At 42.7% G+C, this 25,092-nt stretch overlaps 1 protein-coding gene across 12 annotated transcripts in view; it reads left to right on the top strand.

The window, feature by feature from the left end:
* Positions 1–24,231, top strand: part of MAPK8IP3 (mitogen-activated protein kinase 8 interacting protein 3) — a 178,214-nt gene extending 153,983 nt beyond the window's left edge. For all 12 annotated transcript variants that reach the window (XM_077449191.1, XM_077449188.1, XM_077449183.1 and 9 more), the window contains 3 exons: positions 5,387–5,569; positions 7,559–7,705; positions 18,743–24,231. In XM_077449191.1, coding sequence (XP_077305317.1) covers positions 5,387–5,569; positions 7,559–7,705; positions 18,743–18,867 — 455 coding nt within the window. In that variant the 3' untranslated portion in view covers positions 18,868–24,231. The remainder of the gene's footprint in view (positions 1–5,386; positions 5,570–7,558; positions 7,706–18,742) is intronic.
* The last annotated feature ends 861 nt before the right edge of the window (positions 24,232–25,092 follow it).

Raw genomic sequence — 25,092 nt, forward strand, 5'->3', positions numbered from 1 at the left:
GGCCTGAATAGGGCCCTCCAGGCCATTTCCTGTGGCCCTCGCACCCAGGGGGAAGTGAGATGTGAACAGCCCGTGAAAGAGAGTTGGTTCCTGCACACTGTGCATAGCAAATCCCTAAACCGTGCATGTAGAGCACTCCTCAACACTGCACTCTGTACACAGCGCACCTCTGAACTCTGTACATAGTGCATCCTTGAACTCCACACATAATGCACTCCTGGTATTTATTGCCCCTTTAAGAACCTCCCACTGTTTGCTGTAATTTGGCCGCACCCATCATTCAGTGCGGTTCGTGGTTGAGTTATTGCACCTATTCTCTGAAGAAAAAAGCCCTGTATAAATTGATATAGTCTTACAGATACAACTGGCCCTTTGAGGACCACCATAATGCTGATGCGGCCCACAATGAAATTGACTTTGACAATTCTGGTTTAGAGAGATATGTCTGCAGACCAACAATGAGAAGAAGTAAGGCAGCAGGGATCCTTGCATTTTACTTTTTGCAGTTAAGTATTTTTTTTTGTCACAAAGGATAGGGAAGGCTTACGTTAAGCTCACACAGTGGTTACTTATTTCAAACAACGTGGTCTATTTCGGGAGTGTTAGAAGTACAGTTTAGAAATCATAATTTTTGTCTCCCCGGCAGTTAAGGAAAAACACAGCCTCTCTCCCTCTCCTGTAAAGACAGCGCCATCCAGTTCTCCAGTCTGCAGGAGCCAATATGAATCTAGTGCTGGGTTTTTTATTAGAAAATCCAGCATGCTCTAAAAAGCATGAAAGTATTGTTAAGTATTTAAAAGGTTGTGTGTATGTAGGGGTGGGTGGCGCTACCTGTTACCTGAAGAGTGATTCTCTACAGTGAGTCACTCCTCCCAGGTGAATATGCAATGGGTGGGTGATAACTACTCCCTTCACCTGAAGGGCTCTCCAATAGGTCACTGTTCTCAGATGGATGGTGAGTAATTTCCCAATATATGAGGTCGATATCATAAAAGGTGTTCTTACCCTGTGACCTATATCAAATAGTGTATTCATGGTGCTCTATTAATTGTGCTGTTTACAAGCATATCAAAGTAAACTCATCAAATCTACAAAGGCAATCAAATTTCATAATAAAGAATTAATCCCAAACAATATGTAGTAAATGTGCAAAATAGTATATGATTAAAAAATATGATATAAGATTAATTATCATAGAAATAAATGAGTTTAAAGTCCAGTGAAAAAAGTCAAAAAAATTTAAAAAAAGTAAATCAATTATAAAGTTCAATCTCAAATAGTGCAAAATTTCAGGTGACTTGTGCTTGTCCAAGGTGACCCATGCCTAGGTTTAGCCACAGGTGTGCAGTTAATCAAGTGACTTCCATGCTCCCCTTTAGTTCCCCACTCACCAGATTTTGCACCCCTACAGGGGTAAACCACGTTTAGTGAGTGTACTGGCTGTACTCAGAGCAAACACCTCTTCCTTGGCTCAGCAGACACTGGGGATCCCGGATCCTTCTGCCCCTCCGGGGGGTAATTGCTTCCACTAGATGAGGTTACAGTAATCACCTCTTCCATATCGAACCTTAGGCTATCCAACTGCAATCAACAGTTGGCCTGGAGCATGACCAAAATAGAGCACCTTCTTTTTTGGTCATGCTCCAGGCCACCTGTTGATGTTTGGGATGAATTCTTTACGATTAAATTTGATTGCCTTTGTAGATTTGATGAGTTTACTTTGATATGGTTGTAAACAGCACAATTAATAGAGCACCATGAATACACTATTTGATATAGGTCACAGGATAAGAACACCTTTTATGATATCTACCTCATATATTGGGAAATTACTCGCCATCCATCTGATAACAGTGACCTATTGGAGAATTACCCTTCAGGTGACGAGAGTAGTTATCACCCATCCATTGTATATTTACCTGGGCGGAGTGAACCACGGTAGAAGATCATTCTTCAGGTGACGGGCAGCGCCACCCACCCCTACATATACACAATATTTTAACACGGGAGCTTCAATTGAAGCACTCCAGAGGAGACAGCAGTCCGGCCTACACCTAAGTGCGGAATATAACAATTTATATATTGTTAAGTATTTGTGTGCAAAATAAATGTTTATTGTAATACAAATTCTAACATATCAGTTATAATCATAAAAAAGTATAGCCATAAATCAGTGGATTCTCTCACCCACAGCAGCCACGCAACGTCATAACCATTCTGTTTTTTTTGGTGTTTGAGTAAATTTTAATCTTTTTTTTGTTACATATTAATGTGGAAGATTTTGCTCTGGTCTAAAAACTAAACTTGTGTACAAGAAATGTATTTCTCAGTACGTTTGTCTAGCGTTTTAGGTTATATGTGGAGAGGCTTTGAATTAGGTTAGGGTTAGTTAGCACACAAAGATCTTAGAGCAGTGCTAGCCCTTTCATGTTGTTAGAAGAATGCTGGAGTATTTTCTAATAGACCAAATTACTTTCCTTACCTTTTTTTGTGATTTTACTGTATCAAATGTCCTACTGTATGAACAGCAGCTTTGAATAAACTGCTATTTTTTTTTTAGAAACCATTGCTGCATTTTCCCCTGTGGAAATTCCCTTCCCTTGTTGCCAAGTGTAAGAAAGATGGGTTTTCAGTAAAGAAGCTTACATGTGATCATGCATGCCTACCCTTCCTACACCCAACCACTGTCTTAGTGGCTTGCATATAAAAACCCTTAAAGGAAAAGCTTTACCATAAACTGTTATTGATGCAGTCAATGAAAAGGTGCCTGCATTTTATACCAGCAGTTTTTTTCTTGACAGATTCTCTTTAAAGATGGAGTTTGGTGCACCTGTTGTCTTCATATATCACTGAGGGGCTCCAACGGCAAAATGCCATAGTTAATGGCTTTATTTTAATCCACTTTGAAGGTTTGGATGCTCTCAACCACTTTAAGGTGGCCTGACACATTCCAGGGCATCCTAGGAACACCATTTTGGGTGGCCTGACACTTTTGAGGGTATCCTAGGAATACGATTTTGGGTGGCTGGACACTTTCCAGGGTGTCCTGGGAACAGCATTTTGGGTGGCCTGACAATTTCCAGGGCACCCTAGGAACACTATTTTTGGTGGCCGGACACTTTCCAGGGCATCCTAGGAACACCATTTTGGGTGACCTGACACTTTTGAGGGTATCCTAAGAATACTAAGTAAAATAAATTGCGGCGCTACCAAGAAATAAAATGAAAAATGCAATATATCAAAACACATATAGTGCAAAAAATATATATAGTGCAAAAAAAGTGAATCCACCTCACTCAAATGATAGAAGTGCAATGTAGGGCAATAAACAATATAGCATCTAATAAAATGATAAATGTGCATACATAATCAAACAATCATGCATGAAGTAATGACACAATCCAAAAATACAAAAAAAGGTTGCTAAATAAAATGTGCAAACAATGCAATAATAAATAGTGCTCCACAAATAAAGTCCATGCAATTGCTTCGTGAGCATATAACAAAGTCCATGCACAAGATAAAAGGTGACTTTCAAACACGTGACTGTCCACCGACTAACTTCAGTGCAAAGCTTGTGCACCACCAGTTTCTCCCAGCCTCTCACCTCAAATTCTTAGTATACAGGCACTGTATGCAAGCAAAAGCAGATCCATCCTTATCCGTCCAGCAAATAATATGCCCCTGTACACATACGATTAATCCTTTCCCAGGTACTTCAAATAGATCCCAGTATAGCAGGCGGTACATAAAGCATGGAATAAAAGGACAGGGGGGCTCTCATGTGTAGTATTCAATAATAACACTTTAATAACGAAAATCTTCACTTACATTAAAGTAGAAAACAGCGAATAACGTAACACGATCCAAACTTCCGGTCTCCCTCGTGACCCTTTGAAAAAGTCACGAGGTCGTGACGCAACGCGTCAGGGAAGGAGCTGTGGTGTTACACTCATCACTTCCGGTCGCGGCCGAGACCGGAAGTTTGGATCGTGTTACGTTATTCGCTGTTTTCTACTTTAATGTAAGTGAAGATTTTCGTTATTAAAGTGTTATTATTGAATACTACACATGAGAGCCCCCCTGTCCTTTTATTCCATGCTTTATGTACCGCCTGCTATACTGGGATCTATTTGAAGTACCTGGGAAAGGATTAATCATATGTGTACAGGGGCATATTATTTGCTGGACGGATAAGGATGGATCTGCTTTTGCTTGCATACAGTGCCTGTATACTAAGCATTTGAGGTGAGAGGCTGAGGGAAACTGGTGGTGCACAAGCTTTGCACTGAAGTTAGTCGGTGGACAGTCACGTGTTTGAAAGTCACCTTTTATCTTGTGCATGGACTTTGTTATATGCTCACGAAGCAATTGCATGGACTTTATTTGTGGAGCACTATTTATTATTGCATTGTTTGCACATTTTATTTAGCAACCTTTTTTTGTATTTTTGGATTGTGTCATTACTTCATGCATGATTGTTTGATTATGTATGCACATTTATCATTTTATTAGATGCTATATTGTTTATTGCCCTACATTGCACTTCTATCATTTGAGTGAGGTGGATTCACTTTTTTTGCACTATATATATTTTTTGCACTATATGTGTTTTGATATATTGCATTTTTCATTTTATTTCTTGGTAGCGCCACAATTTATTTTACTTATTACTCCTTTGGTGCAGAGATCACTATTTCTTTGCTGGCTGCTTCCACACATTTATATATATTTATATATATATTTTTACTATACACATTTTTTAGTTCGTTTTTTCTACACATTCATTATTAGTGAGGTGAAGCGCATTAGTACTTTTTAATCATCCTAAGAATACTATTTTGGTTGGCCGGACACTTTCCAGGGTGTCCTGGGAACACCATTTTGGGTGGCCTGACAATTTCCAGGGTGTCCTGGGAACAACCTTTTGGGAGGCCTGACACTTTTGAGGGCATCCAAGGAACACTATTTTGGGTGGCCTAAGATTTTCCAGGGTGTCCTGGAAACACAATTTTATGTGGCCTGATGCTTCACACGGTGTCTTGGGAACACCATGTTGGGTGGCCTGACACTTTGCAGTGTGTCCTAAGAATACCATTTTGAGTGGCATCACACTTTCTAGGGTGTCCTGGGAACACCATTTTGGGTGACCTGATACATCACAAGGTATCCTGAGAATACCATTTTAGGTGGCCTGACACTTTCCAAGGTGTCCTGGGAATACTATTTTGGGTGGCCTGACACTTCAACAATAGCTTGCAGTAATTATTCCATGGTAGTTCTCTATATAGGTTGTCCTATTCTAGGAAAATTCTATTTTTAGTCAGCCGTTCCTAGTATTGGGGGACCATTTTCGGAGTAACTAATGACTAATCTGTATCCTTAGCCAACAAGACATCTCCCACTTCTTCTGGAGAGGGAGCAAGACCTGGAGGAGTAATACATGTGTACAGTGATGAAAACAGTGACAAGACTGCTGGGAGCTTCATCCCATACTGCTCCATGGCCCAGGCACAGCTCTGCTTCCATGGCCATCGTGATGCTGTCAAGTTCTTTGTATCGGTACCAGGTAAGTCCATAATAGATATCTATTCATGTGAAAATAAAGAGGTTGGTGGTGATCTTGCCAAGATAATCTATCATATTTTGGCTATATAAATATTGTGATGATGTTTTTTTCCATCTCTCATTATCCCCTATCGGCTGAAAGGGACTTGGTTGGAACATCTGGAATGGTGTATTGAGCCCCACATGGTACAAAATCAATGTCCTCGGATAAAGCACAGAGTGAACATTCTGTTGGCTTCCAACCATGCTCTTTTCTACATTTGTGGTCTCACTTCTCACAGAGCAATGCCTATAGAGAGGTTCCATGTGCTACTACAATAATGTTCTGGGATTTCCAAATTCGCTGTTTCTCTGTGACCTCAAATTCTAGAGGCGCTACTAAAAGCCAAAATAATAATTGGTCTAACCAAGTGACTACCCAGAAAATCATTCTGGGGACTCTCTTTAGCATAGAAAGCAGACTTGTTCCAGATCATTCCTTGACAGAGAATAGATTTTGATGGTTGTGTCAAGTTGTACAGTATATACCTTTACTACATTTTGGATGCAGAGATACAGTATGATACAGATAGATATACAATCATTTGAGGCTATTCACTTCACTGGGTATAGGAGAGGGTTTACAACCACTTTAATCTAGGTTTCTGAGCAACTCTTTCTAATGTTCACAAATGTCTAAAACAAATAAGCCCCTGTTGCAGCCTCTCACCCTCACAGTCTGATCAGTGGTGAAGAGGAGAGTGAGGAAATTATATTCCTGCCTGCAGTAGACCACTGACATTGTCAAAGCCAAGTCCAGGAGCTGAAGAACTGCTTTTTATTGATAAAAGGTGCAGTTTTTGTGCAAAATTTTATTTTGCTACATATTGTGACATGCCAGAAATTTATTCATGCAAATTTGTATTAGGCTAGGTTCACACATATGCAAATTGGATGCATTTTGAACTGCATCCAATTCGCATGACACGTGAAAGAACATTGCGTTCTATTGTGCCTGTTTGCATATGTCCAGTGCAGCAAGCATGCAGATTCAGTGCAAATTGAAAAAGAGTCCTGTCAGTTTGCTGAGCAGTGCGGCCTGACCCAGGCGTGAATTCAGGCTTCTATAGGAATGCTTCTGAATCGCACATGTCATTCAGTTGTGAACAGGATAAAATCCTGACCTAATCCTGATGTAAACCTGACCTGAAACTGATGCATTCCTGACTTGATCATGATCAAAAACTGACCTGAAACACTGAATTACTACTTTGTCAATTAGCTGTGAAAGCTGAGCTTCAATTCACACCGCACGTGTGAACCTAGCCTTAGCCCTAGTTCATATTTAGCTGATTTTGGCATGCGATTTGACATGTCAAATCGGTGCCTATTGCAGTAGCACCGTCCGAATTGGTGCGACACTGCCTTTGCGGCACCGCACCGATTCCCAAAAGTAGTTCCTGTACTACTTTTGGTGACTTTGATTTGAATAGACATCTGTGCAGCAACCCACACAGATGTCTGCCAAATCGCCCCCGAAGTCAGGCTGCATTGCCGGTTTGAAATCCTTTGAGTTCTGCTGATCTCGCACGATTTCTAACCTGCAGTCAGTGTGAACCTACACTAAATGAAAGGTCCCCTGTTCTGGCTGCATTGCACCACTCTTGCAACCAAGTGTTGTAGGGAATCTATCTATAATGACACATTTTAAATAAAGTGCTGAGCAATATTCAGAAATGTCAGCAATCATGGTGTCACAAAGCCCCGCTTCCTTGCATTTGCCACACACCATTTATTGAAGTATCGCAGTCTCAACATGAAAAATTAGTGACTGAAGGTGCTTCTTCCTGCTGGGCAGACTTCAGATCCATCTTCAGAACAGAAAATTGGAATGTACCAAACAGAAAATAAATGTCTGTCCTGCGTGAGCATCAACCAATTTGTATGGTAATAGAAAATCAATAAAAACTTGTATTCAAAAAATACTAACCTTCTTCTGTATGTTTCATAGGTAATGTTCTGGCCACACTGAACGGCAGCATCCTGGACAGTCCATCTGAGAACCCAGGCACCCCATCTGCAGAAACAACTGAGGAGCAAAAACTAAAGAATGTGCTAGTACTAAGCGGGGGAGAAGGATACATTGACTTCCGTATTGGTGAGTCCAAACTAATGAGTGTGAAAGAAACATTTTCTTGTGCTGAAGGCTTTTAAGTTTCTACATGACATCAGTCTGTTACCGTGAGCCCCAATCCTGTTCTGGATTCTAAACAGTTTACAGCTTATGGATATCTCTCAGGAAGCATTATAGCAGAGAAGCCTCAGATGGAAGCTACAGTTCTCCGTCTCCTCAGATGGAAGCTACAGATCTCCGTCTCCTCAGATGGAAGCTACAGTTCTCCGTCTCCTCAGATGGAAGCTACAGATCTCCGTCTCCTCAGATGGAAGCTACAGTTCTCCGTCTCCTCAGATGGAAGCTACAGTTCTCCGTCTCCTCAGATGGAAGCTACAGTTCTCCGTCTCCTCAGATGGAAGCTACAGTTCTCCGTCTCCTCAGATGGAAGCTACAGTTCTCCGTCTCCTCAGATGGAAGCTACAGTTCTCCGTCTCCTCAGATGGAAGCTACAGTTCTCCGTCTCCTCAGATGGAAGCTACAGATCTCCGTCTCCTCAGATGGAAGCTACAGATCTCCGTCTCCTCAGATGGAAGCTACAGATCTCCGTCTCCTCAGATGGAAGCTACAGTTCTCCGTCTACTCAGATGGAAGCTACAGTTCTCCATCTCCTCAGATGGAAGCTACAGTTCTCCGTCTACTCAGATGGAAGCTACAGTTCTCCGTCTACTCAGATGGAAGCTACAGTTCTCCATCTCCTCAGATGGAAGCTACAGTTCTCCGTCTCCTCAGATGGAAGCTACAGATCTCCGTCTCCTCAGATGGAAGCTACAGTTCTCCGTCTCCTCAGATGGAAGCTACAGTTCTCCGTCTCCTCAGATGGAAGCTACAGTTCTCCGTCTCCTCAGATGGAAGCTACAGTTCTCCATCTCCTCAGATGGAAGCTACAGTTCTCCGTCTCCTCAGATGGAAGCTACAGATCTCCGTCTCCTCAGATGGAAGCTACAGTTCTCCATCTCCTGGACTGCTTTCTGGTTTTGGGGCAATGGTTCTTCAGCGAAGCTGAATATATTTAGGGAATGACTACTACTATTAGGGCATTATTTCATAGGTTATTTGCTTTTTGATAGAATGCCTCTAAAACAGGTCTATACTCCATTTTCTGTTTGAATAGTGTTTATTTGGTTATTATAAGAAGGTAACATGCAAAAGTTCCGCCTGCACAGGGGCTAGCTTTAACAACTGTAACAAGCGTTCGTTTGCAACAAAAGACAAAGAAGATATTAAAAAACAAAACCCTCCTGGGAGTGGGTATAACAGCAACAGATAGGCCCAGAGGCCATAACGGCCAGAGGGTCCTAAGGAGGTTCCCAACAATAATGAGGCATCCCCTGGGCCCTGCAATATGCATATAGTGGAAAAGTATACATCTTTAAGTTCAAAAAGGAAAGGACCAAGTAGAAACCAAGGGATAGTTGGATGGGGGGTGACAAATGAAAAAAGGGTTGCGCACCCAGCGGGTGAAGAAGTAAAGAAAAGCCAGAATAGAGTAGGGGGAAGGGGAATCAAGAGGTTAGAGGCCTAGTGGGGGGGGGGGAATAAGGGCTCGGTTGATTTGAGGCTGCTCGTCATAAGCGACCTAGGCTGTCAGGGGGGAGAGTCGAGAAGGCATATAACATCCACGGTTCCCAGATCTTGAGGAACTTGCATTGGAGTCGTTGTGGATGCAGATTTTTCGTTAAGCATCAACGATATATTCCATTTATAGTACAGTTGGCCTGTCTGCTCCATTGTGATAATAAACCCTCCATTAACCACTACAGCCCCGGACCAATAAACACCTTAAGGACCAGAGGTCTTTTTCCAATTTCGCACTGCGCTGCTTTAACTGGTAATTGCGCGGTCATGCAATATTGCACCCAAACGAAATTTGCGTCCTTTTCTTCCCACAAATAGAGCTTTCTTTTGATGGTATTTGATTGCCTCTGCGATTTTTATTTTTTGCGATATAAATGGAAAAAGAGCGAAAATTTTGAAAAAAAAAGATATTTTCTTCTTTTTGTTATAAGAAAAATCGAATAAACTAAATTTTAGTCATACATTGAGGGCAAAATTTATTCAGCCACATGTCTTTAGTAAAAAAAATGTCAATAAGCGTATATTTTTTGGTTTGCGCAAAAGTTATAGCGTCTACAAACTAGAGTACATTTTCTGGAATTTACACAGCTTTTAATTTATGACTGCCTATCTCATTTCTTGAGGTGCTAAAATGGCAGGGCAGTACAAACCCCCCCCCCAAATGACCCCATTTTGGAAAGTAGACACCCCAAAGGAAATTGCTGATGGGTATGTTGAGCCCATTGAATATTTATTTATTTTTGTCCTAAGGGATTGAATAATGACAAAAAAAATAAAAATTTACAAAAAGTTGTCACTAAATGATATATTGCTCACACATGCCATGGTTATATGTGGAATTGCACCCCAAAATATATTCCGCTACTTCTCCAGAGTATGGGGATACCACATATGTGGGACTTTTTGGGAGTCTAGTCGCGCACGGCACCCCGAAAACCAATCACCACCTTCAGGATTTCTAAGGGTGCAAATTTTTCATTTTACTCCTCACTACCTATCACAGTTTCGAAGGCCATAAAATGCCAAAATAGCACAAAACCCCCCAAAATGACCCCATTTTGGAAAGTAGACACCCCAAGCTATTTACTGAGAGGCATGTTGAGTCCATGGAATATTTTATATTTTGCCACAAGTTGCGGGAATATTACAAACTTTTTTTTTTGCACAAAGTTGTCACTAAATGATATATTGCTCACACATGCTATGGGCATATGTGAAATGACACCCCAAAATACATTCTGCTGCTTCTCCTGAGTACAAGGATACCACATGTGTGGGACTTTTTGGGAGCCTAGCCGCGTACGGGACCCCGAAATCCAAGCACCGCCTTCAGGATTTCTAAGGGCATAAATTTTTTTATTTTACTCCTCACTACCTATCACAGTTTTGAAGGCCATAAAATGCCAAGATGGCACAAACCCCCCCCCCCCCCCAAATGACCCCATTTTGGAAAGTAGACACCCCAAGCTATTTGCTGAGGGCCATGTTGAGACCATTGAATATTTATTTTTTTTGTCCCAAGGGATTGAATAATGACAAAAAATAAAAATAAATTTTTTTTTTACAAAAAGTTGTCACTAAATGATATATTGCTCACACATGCCATGGTTATATGTGGAATTGCACCCCAAAATATATTCCGCTACTTCTCCCAAGTATGGGGATACCACATGTGTGGGACTTTTTGGGAGTCTAATCGCGCACGGCACCCCGAAAACCAATCACCACCTTCAGGATTTCTAAGGGTGTAAATTTTTGATTTCACTACCTCACTACCTATCACAGTTTCGAAGGCCATAAAATGCCAAAATAGCACAAAACCCCCCAAAATGACCCCATTTTGGAAAGTAGACACCCCAAGCTATTTACTGAGAGGCATGTTGAGTCCATGGAATATTTTATATTTTGCCACAAGTTGCGGGAATATTACAAACTTTTTTTTTTTTTGCACAAAGTTGCCACTAAATGATATATTGCTCACACATGCTATGGGCATAAGTCAAATTACACCCCAAAATTAATTCTGCTGCTTCTCCCGAGTATGGGGATACCACATGTGGGGGACTTTTTGGGAGCCTAGCCACGTACGGGACCCCGAAAACCAAGCACTGCCTTCCGGATTTAAATATAAAATGCTACCAAAAAACTGTTAGCGATTGCAGGGATCAGGCCTGACTCTGCGATCGCTGCAGTTATGTGTTTAGTGTTTTGTAAGTGACAGTGATCGAACGATACTGCACTTGGGTGGGCTGGGCAGAGGGGCAAAACGCAGGTGCTAGCAGGTATCTGGGCTGATCCCGCTAACAATGCGTTTTTTTGGAACCCTAAACTGCTGGGGACGCTAGTATAGATCTGATCAGATATTGATCTGTTCAGATTCTATACCACTACGGGAGGTTTATGCTTTGCGTGTGGGTGTTAGCAGTACTCGCACTAACCTAGCGCTGCCTGGGGCGACGCAGACCCTGACCCTAAAACCTAATTGATATCACCTGCCGGGTGATCAGGGGGTTAAACCTTTATTGGGTAATAAATGGTGGGTGCCCTGATGCTATAAAAAACAAACTAACCAGAGTCACCCGTAACACTTATACGGTGATCAGTGGTGAAAGGGTTAACTAGGGGCAATCAGGGAGTTCAAATTTTTATTAGGTAGTATATGGGGGTCCCTGGCGCTATATAAAAACCTGACGGGGAACCTAAATAACTAACTGGCTAACCAGCGTCACCAGTGACACTTATACTGTGATCGCTGGTGAAAGGGTTAACTAGGGGCGATCAGGGGGTTAAAACCATTATTGAGTAGTATATCGGGGTACCTAGCGCTATAAAAACCTGGCGGTGAACCTAAAAAAATAACTAGCTACCTAGCGACAGTAGCGACACTAATGCAGCGATCAGAAAAATGATCGCTTAGTGACACTGGCAAAAGGGGGTGAAAGGGTTAACTAGCAGCAATCAGGTGGTTAAAACCATTATTGGGTAGTATATCGGGGTACCTAGCGCTATAAAAACCTGGCGGTGAACCTAAAAAAATAACTAGCTACCTAGCGACAGTAGCGACACTAATGCAGCGATCAGAAAAACGATCGCTTAGTGACACTGGCAAAAGGGGGTGAAAGGGTTAACTAGCGGCAATCAGGGGGTTAAAACCATTATTGGGTTGTATACCGGGGTACCTAGCACTATAAAAACCAAACGGTGAACCTAAAAAAATAACTAGCTACCTAGCGACACTAGCGACACATGCAGCGATCAGAAAAATGATCGCTTAGTGACACTGGCAAAAGGGGGTGAAAGGGTTAACTCTAGGGGCAATCAGGGGGTTAAATCTTTATTGGGGGGTGATAGGGGGCTACCCTGGACCTAACACTAACTGTCCTGACAGTTTTTACTTTTACAACTGACACTGAATGCATTGATCAGTAAAGAAATGATCAATGCAATCAGTGACACTGTGACTGGGGGGGGGAGGGGTTTGTGTGCCTGTGTGTGCCTACATGTCAGTGTAGTGTTGGTGCACACTTACTTTGTGTCTTCTCCTCGTAGTCCGGTGTCTTGTCAATTAGGGTCCTCTATCAGATGCTGTCCTCTGCGTACTGCGCATGCGCAGTACACAGGAGCACAGATTCCGAAAATTGCCGAGGACGAACGGCGCCTGCGCCGTGAGTCCAGGTTCTATCTCCACTATCCAAGTGGACATAGAGTCAGAATAAAAAAAGAGCCGAGCGTAGCGAGGCCGAGCCCGAAGCGTGGCGAGCGAAGCTCGCCCGCAAGGGGCCCTCTAAAATTCTAAACCCTATGTCCGCTTGGATAGTGGGGCTACCTCCTCCACTCACGGCGCAGGCGCCGTTCAGCTTCGGAGATTTTCCGAAGCTTCGTCTGCTCCGTACTGCGCATGCGCAGTACGGAACGGACACATATCGATGGCCGGACTCTATTAGGCAGAACACCGGTCAAAAAGACCGCCCCGAGGAGAATGACATCACTTCCTCCTTCCTGTGTAAACAATACACAGTGGGAGGAAGTTCGTCATTGGTCAGGAGCGATCCAGAGGGGGTAGCCAGAAACCAACGGCCATCCCCTCATCACGGATTGCTCCTGGAGGGAAACGGACCGCCGTATCCAGCGGGAGGGGGTCCGATCGGACCCCCCACCCGCTGGAAGGCAGGCACGTACATGTACATGCTTGTGCCTGCCTGTGCCATTGTAATGACGTACATTGGCAATACGGCGGTCCTTAAGTGGTTAATCACTTAATGAGTGTGCACCTTTTTTTATGTTTTAAATGTTACATTTTTATCTTGCAAGCCTTGTGTATGTTCCAGTTTAACCACTTCAAATCAGGGAACTTTCACCCCCTTCCTGCCCAGGCCAATTTTCAGCTTTCGGTGTTGTCACACTTTGAATGACAATTGCATAGTCATGCAACTCTGTACCCAAATTAAATTTTTATAATTTTTTTTGAGACAGAGCATTTTTTTGGTCAGATTTATTCACCACTGGGTTTTACATTTTTTTGCTAAACAAACACAAAAAACCTGAAAATGAAAAATAAATAAAAAAATGTTTTTTTAAATAAAAAAAATATAAAAAATTAGCATAAGTAATTTTTCTCCCACACTGATGTGTACTGATGAGCAACATTGATAATCAGGACACTGATGATCAGTGCCCAAATTATCTGTGAAAATGTCCCCTGTAAGGCCCCTTTCACACATGCGGACCGTATGTCCGTATTTCATCCATCCGTTTGCGGACATACATGCATCCCTATGGGATAGCGGGTGTCTGTGGATGAACATCCGCAGACACCCGATATCATCCGCCTCCGCTATTGTTCGATTCTGCAGACGGAGGAAAATCCTATTTTTCTATCCGTCTGCAGAGCGGATCAGATGAACACAGACAGACGGTCCGTGCTCATCCGATCCCCCATAGAGGAGAGCAAAGAGCTGACAGGGCGGTCCCTGCACAGTGTGCCGGGACCGCCCTGTTATCCGCCGGCTCAGCGGGGACAACTGAGCGATCCCGCTGAGGAAGCGGATCATCACGGAGCGGATCATTACTGATCCGTCCCGTGTGAAAGGGGCCTAACAATTGCCGGTTACTGACTCTCCTCACACTATGACAGTGCGTGAGGAAAGGCATACCGATAACTGGCAAGTTTCTTTACACGTGATCAGCTGTGACTGGACACAGTTGACCACATGGTAAAGGGCCGCTTTACCTTGATCAGCTGTGTCAAAAGGATATAGCGATCCCAGGGCGAGTGGGTGGTTCTGGGAGGACATCCATGGACACCCTCCCAGAATGAGAAAGCCACGCTGTATCCATCTTTTGGCTATAGCACGGGTCTGTAGTGGTTAAGCTGTTGCCATGACCACTGCCCCAGGTTTCTTGTTTCAGGGTGGCTCTTTTCTCTTTCAGCTTCATATGGAGCCACCCTTAGATGCAAGGATTAGAGTTGTGTCTTCTTACACAGTGTGCATCAATAGAACACACAGCCCCATAGCCTGGGATAGCATAACCCTCCCCTACTCCTTCTTCCTCTCCCTTACATACTTCTCCAAGCTAAGAGGCTGAATGGAGACTACACTGTCCACTATTAAGTCTTTCCTAGTTAGTTCAGGGAAGCAGTACTTAGACAGCATGAGCCATTAGTAGTAAGAGTTATAAACTGTAAGTACTGGAGTAAGAAGTTTACCAAATAATTTATAGGGCCAGACTGGTTGGAAGCTAAACAGTGAGGCCCTTGAGTGGAGAGTGTGAGCAAGTTTTGCTTTTGACTGCTGGTGATTGCTGGGTTGCATTTTTACGTTTTTTTGGGGCTTTTCCCTGTAGCTTTTTACCACCTTTTTCTGTCACTTTTTAAACAGTTTTTTTTCTTTGCTTCCTTCAGCCTACTAATTAAGGGGAGTGGTTAATTGGTCACAGGTGCTTGAGGCCTATATAACTTTCTGTAGAACCCATTGTGAGCCTGCTCATCTTTCAGCTTGCTGGAACTTAGACCAAGCGGTGAGTTAAGAAAACAGAGTTAGTGGAACTGGACTAAGTGGTGAGTTGAAAACAAGAGGTTATAACAGGAGTCAAGTACCTGTGTAGGGTGAGTGTGTACCTGTGTATTGTAAGTATGTGAGTGCTGTGAGTGCACGTGGGCTGTATTGAGTATTAGTGTCAGGTAGTACCTGTGTATTGTGAGTACCTGAGTGTTGTCTGAGTAGTGTGTGTGGATCGTTAGTGCTTGTGTATTGTGTGTGTGTGTGTGTGTGTGTATGTTGGTCTGTGAGTGCACGTGAGTCAGCGAGTGCATGCTGGTCTGCGAGTACCTTTTGTAGTGTCTTGTTGAGTATTTGTGTAGTGTCTTGTTGAGCATTAGTGTTAGGTAATTTGGACACGGTATAATCCCCAGTCCTCATTAAATTAGTAGGCACGATGCCCGCGGGTGTGGAGATGCGACTCGGTGTACATCTTGCGGAATGTATGCGTTCCTTGATTATTCGATCAAGGGCGAATACTGCTGTGCAAAATGTAAGCACATTGTTTCCCTGGAAGCCCAGGTTCTGAATCTAGGGAAGCAACTGTCAGCACTGAGAAAACCCTTCATACTAAAGGAGAGCCGGGAACATACACGACAGGTGCCAGCAGGGGCCAGCACAGAGGTGTGTGGTGACAGTCAGGAAGGGTAGAGAGGAAAGTGCCAGGGAGGCCGATCCAGGGATGGAGCATCCGAATAAGTACGCTCCACTGAGTGACATTGGTTAAACCAGTCAGGGACCAGCACTGCTGGAGGCGAGGGACTCTCCTAGCTGCCAGGGGAAGAACTCCTCCAGTGATAGTGGGGGGGAAGAGACACTGAATTTCAAAAGAGCCAACTTCCCTAAACTACGAACTTTGCTAGAAGGCATAAATTGGGATAAAATCTTAGGAACAAAGAACATGGAGGAGAGATGAGTTTGCTTTAAGAGCATATTAAATAATGGCATTAGCCAATTACCCACTGGGTTATAAATTTAAAAGATCAAAGAAAAGTCTTGGATGGCTTAACTCCAATGTAAAAATGCATATAAAAGCAAATGAGAAGGCCTTAAAAACAATACAAGGTTGATGGATCATTATCAGCATTCAGACTTTATAAAGAATGCAACAAGAAATGTAAGCCCTTGTACACACGGTCGGACATTCCGACAACCAAATCCGTCGGATTTTGTCCGAAACTGTTGCATACACACGGTCGGACAAAGTTGTCGGAAAATCCGATCTTTCAGAACGTGATGACGTTATTTCGTTACGACGGGACTACGTTTAGGCTAATAGCCAATCGCTTTGATGTAGGAATTTGATCTGAGCATGCGTGGTACTTTGTCCAATCGGAATTCTCTACACATGATCGGAGTATGTCCGATCGGAGCATTTTGTCTGAAAATTTTACCAACAAGTTGGAAAACTTGGTCCGTTGGATACTCCGACGGAAACAGTCCGATGGAGACCACACACAGTCGGATTATCCGACAAAACGGTCAGATCGGACACATTCCGTCAGAATCTCTGACCGTGTGTACAAGGGCTAAGGGTGCAATAAGGGCGACTAAGATAGAATAGGAAAGACACATAGCGGAGGAGAGCAAAAATAAATAAATACAAGAAATTCTTTAAGTATGTAAACAGTAAAAAAGGGTGGACGGATCATATTGGCCTTGTAAAGAATGAGGACAGACATATGGTTACAAAGGATGGGGAGATGGCAAAGGTGTTGAATTTATTCCTCTCCTCAGTCTTTACGAGGAAATCGAGGGCTTCAGTAACCAAAACTGCAGTGTTTTTCCTTATGACACATCACAGGAAGCGCCTCCATGGTTAATAGAGGACAGAATTAAAATTTGACTTGGGAATCTAAAGCTACTTTCACACTGAGGCGCTTTGCAGGCACTAAAGTGCTAAAAATAGCGCCTGCAAAGCGCCCTGAAACAGTCGCTGCTGTGTCTCCAGTGTGAAAGCACTGAGTGGTGTGCTTGCAGGGCGGTCGAAAAAGTTCTTCAAGCCACATCTTTGGAGCGCTGTATTTACCAATCCTAAAGAGCCCCTTCCCTTTGAAAATAATGGGGCAGAGCTGCAAACGGCGCTTTGCAGGCGGTTTTAACCCTTTTTTGGCCGCTAGCGGGGGTTAAAACTACCCCGCTAGTGGGCGCATAGCACCGCTAAAACAACGGTAAAGCACTGCTAAATATAACGCCGCTTTACCACCAGTGCATGCCATGCCCCAGTGTGAAAGTAGCCTTAACATTAATAAATCACCGGGACCAGGTGGCTTGCATTCGAGGGTACTTAGGGAACTCAGTCAAGTAATTGCCAGACCACTATTCCGAATTTTTACTGACAGTGACTGGAATGGTGCCAGCTGATTGGAGAAAAGCCAAGGTAGCATCAATATTTAAAAAGGGCCCAAAATACATCCCTGGGAATTACAGACCAGTTAGCCTAACATCAATAGTACGCAAGCTCTTGGTGGGGATGATAAGGAACTATGTACAAGATTTTAGTAATGAGAATGGTATCATTAGCAGTAATCAGCATGGATTCATGAAGAATCGTTCTTGCCAAACCAATCTCTCTCTGGAGAAAAGACACTTGAGAGGGGATATGATTTAAATTTACAAATACCGTACTGGTGACCCCACAATAGGGATAAAACCTTTTCGCGTAAGGGAGTTTAACAAGACTCGTGGCCAATCATTAAAATTTGAAGAAAAGAGGTTTAACCTTAAACTATGTAGAGGGTTCTTTACTGTAAGAGCAGCAAGGATGTGGAATTCCCTTCCACAGTTGGTGGTTTCAGCAGGGGGCATCGAGTTTCAAAAAACTATTAGATAAGCACCTGAATGACTACAACATACAGGGATATACAATGTAATACTGACATATTATCACACACATAGGTTGGACTTGATGAACATGTGTCCTTTTTCAACCTCACCTACAATGTAACTATGTAACAGGGGAACGTTTATTCTATTGTGCTCCATGTGCTAAGCAGAAAAACAAAACAAAATACGGTTTCAATAGGGTTTAATATTACTTTAATGAGTGCTAGATGCACACTTACCTGAATAGGTCAGTTGCAACTTGCTGCCAGCTTTAGACCCTAGCAAAATAAAATTTCTTTACTCTGGTCATGCCTACTCAGTTGATCCCCATGGAAACAAGAGGAGTTTAGGAGACATCTCCATAGGGGATTATGGGGATTGACTACACAGGCAAGAGCCATGCTAGGAAAATTGCAAATTGCTACAAACAGCACCTGTCCAACTGGGGTAAGTATGTATATCTTTACCAAAACAAAAAGTTTTGACTTTAGATACATTTTAATACAAATGATTACTTATTACGTTATTACACAGGTTGGAATGAGGACATAAGAGGCAATTGTTTTTCTTTTTGTTTTAGGGGACGGGGAAGACGATGAGACAGAAGAGCACTCGGGAGATGGTAGCAACCAGAACAAACCTGTGCTTTCTAAGGCAGAGAGAAGCCACATCATTGTGTGGCAGGTGTCGTATGTCCCGGAATAAACACACCCTTCGCCTTTTTCCCAGAATGCCAAGACGCCTCCTGCTTTTCTGCACCCGCTGGAAAAAAAACTGAGACTTGGACCCAGCACTGCTGTAAACTCCCAAATCTCCTATCTCATGCTCCCAGCACCTCCCTCCATTCCAGAGCCCACTGAAGCCACCACCAAGTCCTGGAAATGCCATCTATTTCTACTCCATTCTGATTTGGATCCTGCCAGGAGATGTTTTACTCAGTGACAGACATGATACAACAACTATTCTCTGTGCAGAACTGTCCTCCCAGTCCCCCTGGGCATCTTTTGTGGCATTATATTGAAGATGGTCACCATCTGTCTTACTGCTAAAAGGATCTGGTGCGGGATGGACTTGTTTATGAGACTTTCAGCTTTGATGCCAGATCATTTCCTATACTGTGTTTTATTGATGTTCATCCCAACCTAATTCATTAGATACGAATTACCATAAAAGGCTCACCTTTTCCCATATATACACCGGAGGAGATCTGTTTATAAAGGGAAGCATTATACAGTATATACATATAAATATACTTGGCCACTATTTATTTTTTTCCCAAGTTCAGTTTTCCCCCTTTGAAAATAGTGGATTATACCAGGCTTAAATAGAGCAATCATCAAAATCAAATCAAAGCAATAGTCTCACATTAAAAAAAAAAATAAAGTGCTGCAGAGCTTAATTATAAGGGCATCTTCACCTACAGATTTCTCTAATTCCCCCTGCAAAGTCCCACAAATAACTGTTGATCCTGCTATTGATGTCATCCTAATGCAGATTCCTATGATGTTGTGGCAACAATGCTGCACTGCTCCTGAATTCAGAGTAGAGTTGCCACTCTCATAAGGCTGTACCTGCTTGCACTACAGTGGGATGAAAAAACCTATGCCAGTGATGGCGAACCTTGGCACCCCAGATGTTTTGAAACTACATTTCCCATGATGCTCCACTACACTGCAGAGTGCAGGAGCATCATGGGAAATGTAGTTCCAAAACAGCTGGAGTGCCAAGGTTCGCCATCACTGACCTAGGCTATATTTGTGTGCCTGTCTATGCACTGTCTAGTGAACCTTAAATACACATATGTGAGCTATTTACGTGCCAATTGATTTGCATTTCTGTTCATCGAATTATGACATTTACAGAGCTCTGCTACACAGGACAGTCCTTTATGGCAGGGAGGAGACCTACATTTCCTTTGCTGTACTGAAGTAACACTTACAGGTCTCGTCTCTAACCACCCCAGGCAGTGACTGGACAGCGAAAAGAGAAGCTGCAGACAGATAAGCTCATCTTTCTGTCAATCTGCTCTCTCCTCCTATCAGCATGTCTCTTGTCAACAACTTTGCATGCACCACAACTGATTGGCTCGCAGTCCTGCCCAACCCTTCGCCAGTACTGTAGTGTGATCAGTCTGTTGAGTGGTATGCAACTCTCAGCAATTCTATGGCGGTTTTCTTTGAGGAAGGTTTCCAGGTCTTTCCTCAACCCTCCCAAATTACTTTGCTTGGGACGGGCTTGCAGAATTTGATAACACTGGTGCATAGGCAACTTGTACACACATACTAGGATCAGTTTAGGCAGGGGCCAACTAAACTACCAGTATGGCTTGGAATGTGAGAGGAAACCCATGTGAACATGGGAAGAACATGCAAACTCCATGCTGCTGTTTAGGGGAATGCAAGAGCCTGATATCAAATCAAATTCAGGAACTTGTTCGGCATTTAAAAAAAAATAAAAAAATGTAAAGACGTATAAACCACTTGAAGACCGCAATACGTATATACGTCATCCTGCTATTGTTTATTCGTCTGCAGGCACCTGATTTTTTTTATAATTAGTGGTGCCTCTCCAGATTCTCCATTCTGCCGGAGAATCTGGAACTGAAGCCGGCTTTCCATAGAGTTTTTCGAGGACCGGAAGGCCCCCCCATCAGCCCCTATGGCTGGATTAGTGGACCTCCAGCTGTTGCAAATCTACAAGTCCCATCATGCCTCTGCCTTTGGGCATCATGCTTGTGGCTGTCAGAGTCTTGTTATGCCTCATGGAACTTGTAGTTCTGCAACAGCTGGAGGTCCGCTAATTGCATATCCCTGCCCTATGGTATAGGAAACTGGAGGCGACCTGTACTTTGTCACTTCCAGTTTCCGCAGATGTAAACAGCAGCATTTTTAAAATAGGAAAGCATCTGATCACACCGATCTTGGTGTGATGAAATGCTTTTAAGAGCAGAGGGGACAGACCCCAGATCTCTCTATAAAGAGTACCTGTTACTGCGTATTGCTGTCACAGGGGACGTTTACATTCCTTGTGACAGCAATAACAGTAATAACATTTTTTTTTAAAGAAATTGTAAAAAAAAAAAAAATTTAAATAATAAAAAAAATAAAAAAAAATTGGAAGCACCACTGGCCCACCGTGCTCGTGTGCAAAGACGAATGCATGCGTTGGTCCCGCATGCATTAATGGCAATCACACACGGGGTATTACCCTGTATTACCCTGTACATCAGAATGAGAGCAATAATTCTAGCACCAGGCCTCCTGTGTAACTCTCCACTGGTAACCTGTAAAGGATTTAGGCCCGTACACACGATCTGACTTTTTGACAACAAACATGCAAATTAGCTGTTTTAAGGCAACATCCGACCATGTGTACGCTCCATCGGACAAACTTTTTTGGTTTTCAATCAGACTTTTGTTGGCTGTAAGAACAGACAACCTTTTCGACAACATAAGTCCGATGGAGCAAAGTCCGATCGTGTGTACAGAAAACCATCGGACTTTACAAACACGCATGCTCAGAACCAATGCAAAAGATCAGACAATACAGAAGTTGACCAAAGCTGGCGGTAAAGAGCAGAAAAAAACCACGTGATTTGGTGAAAGTTGGCTGAAAAAGTCAGATCGTGTGTATGCAAGTTCAGGGCCAATGCCCTTTGTACAAAAGCATTCGGGAAAGTTTGTATAAAGTCCGATTGTGTGCATGAGGCTCTTTAGAGCATCGACTATGGAGATATTAATAAATACCTTAGTTTGGCGCCATTCTACAAACATGTGCAATTTTAAAGCGGTAAAGGTTAGGTATCTGTTTAATTGGCGTAACACCATCTTTTTATATTTTACCTAAATAAAATGGGCATTATATTGAGTGCATTAAAATTTATTAAGGTATATTTTTTTCCCAAAAATTTGCTTTGGAAAAACGTTGCATAAATATTGTGTTACACAAAAAAAAAAGCAAAACCAACCATTTGATTCTCTAGTGCAGTGATGGCGAACCTTTGCAGATGTTTTGGAGCTACATTTCCTAAGATGCTCATGCACTCTGCAGTATATAGTTCCAAAACATCTGGTTTGCCAAGGGCCTCTGTTTAAAAAAACAAAAAACAAAAAAAAAAAAAAAAAATTTATATTATATATATATATATATATATAAATTTGGGGGTTCTAATTTAAAAAAAAAAATTGACATTTTTACATGTAAACAAAACATGTCATAAAAGGCCTGGTGTTAAAGTGAATACACAGCTGAAATACATTGTGTCTTTTATATCTGGAGTTCTGCTTTAAGATGTCTTTGCCTGCCTACAGCTAAGGGCTTTTTCACACTGAAGACTAGGCAGGCATTCCTTAAAAGAATTGTGATAGGTTACAACAGCACGGAAAATTGGTCCTTGTGACCAGGCGTTCCTTGGCCCCACTAAGCCCGAGAAAAGCGGAGTGTCCTGTGTATCTCCCCAAAGCTTCTGCCAGGTCAGGCTCACTGAGAATGAAAATATCACATTGCACAGTTCTTAACCCTAATAAGTAATAGGTCTCTGCCCTTGTTTTACCCTCGCATCTTCCATACGATTGATGCACAATATGCAAATTTGTATCAACTGAGCATGCAGGTTTATGCAGGAAACCACAACAGGGCACCAGCACTACAGAGGATGCATTACAGGCATCTCTTCAGATGCCATGACCTCTACACATTTTCCCACACTGTAATAAAGGCATGCACTGTACAGAAAGGATCATTTTATGGTAACTGGCATTAACTCAACCACGTATGAGGGGAGGGGACATGACATCTTCTCATAGAGATGCACTTAACCTTTGAGGCTGTCAGAAGAAGGACCTACTCTGCATAACACTACCATTGAATACCCACCACCTGCTACACAGGGATGATGCAGAAATCATTGCCGAGACATTTCAGAAATAAAATAAAATCCACAGCCATTTAGATTTCCCATGTGATCCTACTCTAAGGTCCCATTACTGCTGTAGAAACAAGAGATATACGAATTGGCAAATAAAATGAGATCTGTACCATGATTGTTGATGGGACTGTTCTCGTTTTTGCCATTTTCAGACTTCAATAATCTGAACCAAAAATGCACAAGATCAATTAAGGATTAATAATCCAGCATAAATAATGGCTGACTGCCCTTTGAGTGACTAAATGCACTTTAACTTGAAAAATTACCCTCCAAAATGTACTTCTCATCGGCCAAAATCTATTTTTTCCCCAAGAAATTCCAAAGTTTGTAAACTGTCAAACAAGAACTTTAGGCATATGTGCTGAAAGGAGTATCATGCATGCTGCACTGCTAACTTTCCTTCTAAAAATGGAAGTTGCCTGGCTGTCAAGTCTATCATATGGTTTCAGTACTCGAATCAGGAGCTTGCTAATCAGATGTTGATTGCATGCTTATGCTGGTCATAAATTCAGAAACCGCTGACACCAGAGGCAGTAAAGCAACCATTATTTTAAATGGTCACGTTTTTTAAAGAGGCAAAACATGGGGGGCAGTGCAGAAGATTACTTTTTATTTTTTTTTGGGGAATCGTCACACTTTAACTTGATTTACTGAAATCAGAGCCCTAGAGCATGAAAAGTCTCATAGTAATACTTCTCTGGCTAAGGGCAGTGCTGGGACAGAACAAATTTAATCCACAAGTGCTATTTCCCTAGATGGCTTCCCTGCATGTGATCCTAGAACTCCCGCACTGCCAGACTGCTTTCAGTACCAGATGCTGCAGGTCTTTCTGGAGTTCAGGGGGGTTATATATCTGAAAAAAAAGCACATTCTGACCAGCCAGCAAAAGTATTCCAAGCTTGGCTCTAACGGCTAATTCTACCTACAGCGGTGACGTATGTAAAGAGAGTGTCACAAGGGGGCGCTCCAACGTGTCTCTTCAATAAGGCTTGTAAACTCCGCATTGTGTGTTGTCTGTCCTCTGGTTCTATTGGTGGCATTATGTAAAGACTGCTGTATCAATAATGCTCTCTGCTTTCTTGCCCCTTGTGACATGAACACCATGTAATTGTTATGTATGTAATAAATGTATTACAAAATGACATCATAGTGAACCCATGCGTGCTCCATCTCTCTCTCGTGTTGCTACGGTCTTGGGAAACCTGTATGGTTGTAACGTCTCTTTGGGCCCCAACGCACTGATGATGGCCAGAGAACCTAAACCAGCTGTATGCAGTATGAAATAAATAGCTCAATAATATTAGGCTATTTGCTCTATACACCAGCGGTTCTAGATGTGCTTCTGGCAGATGGGGTGTAATGCAATGATTTTCATGGCTCTGCCCACTGTCCTGAAATGAGGAACAATCCTGTTTTTGGGATTTGTGATAGAATGAGACACGTGAATACTCTGCCAAAATAGTACCGGCAGCGAAAGGGTTAAAACAAATATAAAAAAAAATTTTTTTTTAGGCCTGAAGATTAGGTAAACCAACCCACCACCCCCCCCCCCCCCCCCCCAGATTGGGTTTGATTTACTAAAACTGAAGAGTGAAAAATCTGGTGCAGCTGTGCATGGTAGCCAATCAGCTTCTAGCCCCTTTCGATCAGGACCCTCCAAGTCTCTTTTATGGAGCAGCGGATGTGAGCACACACATGTCCACTGACACCTGCTGCCATCCAAACTGATCCTGTCCACCAAAAACAGACCGATGAGGATCCTATTCCCCATTTGTCTGCTGGATCAGATGGAAATGGACAGGCAGCCCGCTTCCATCCGATTGCCCCATAGAGGAGGACTCTATGAGGACTGAGTCCATGTTCTGCTCTGCATAGCATTCGCCTACTCAGAGGTGATATGGATTCTGCTTAGCAGAGGCTCCCATGTGAAAGGGGCTTTAAACTTCAGCTTGTTCAGCTAAGCTTTGACAAAAAAAAAAAAAAAACTGGAAGCTGATTGGTTT

Source organism: Lithobates pipiens, unplaced genomic scaffold (assembly GCF_037356315.1).
Source record: "Lithobates pipiens isolate NorthernLeopardFrog02 unplaced genomic scaffold, aLitPip1_a1.2 Scaffold_22, whole genome shotgun sequence".
Taxonomy (NCBI): Eukaryota; Metazoa; Chordata; class Amphibia; order Anura; family Ranidae; genus Lithobates; species Lithobates pipiens.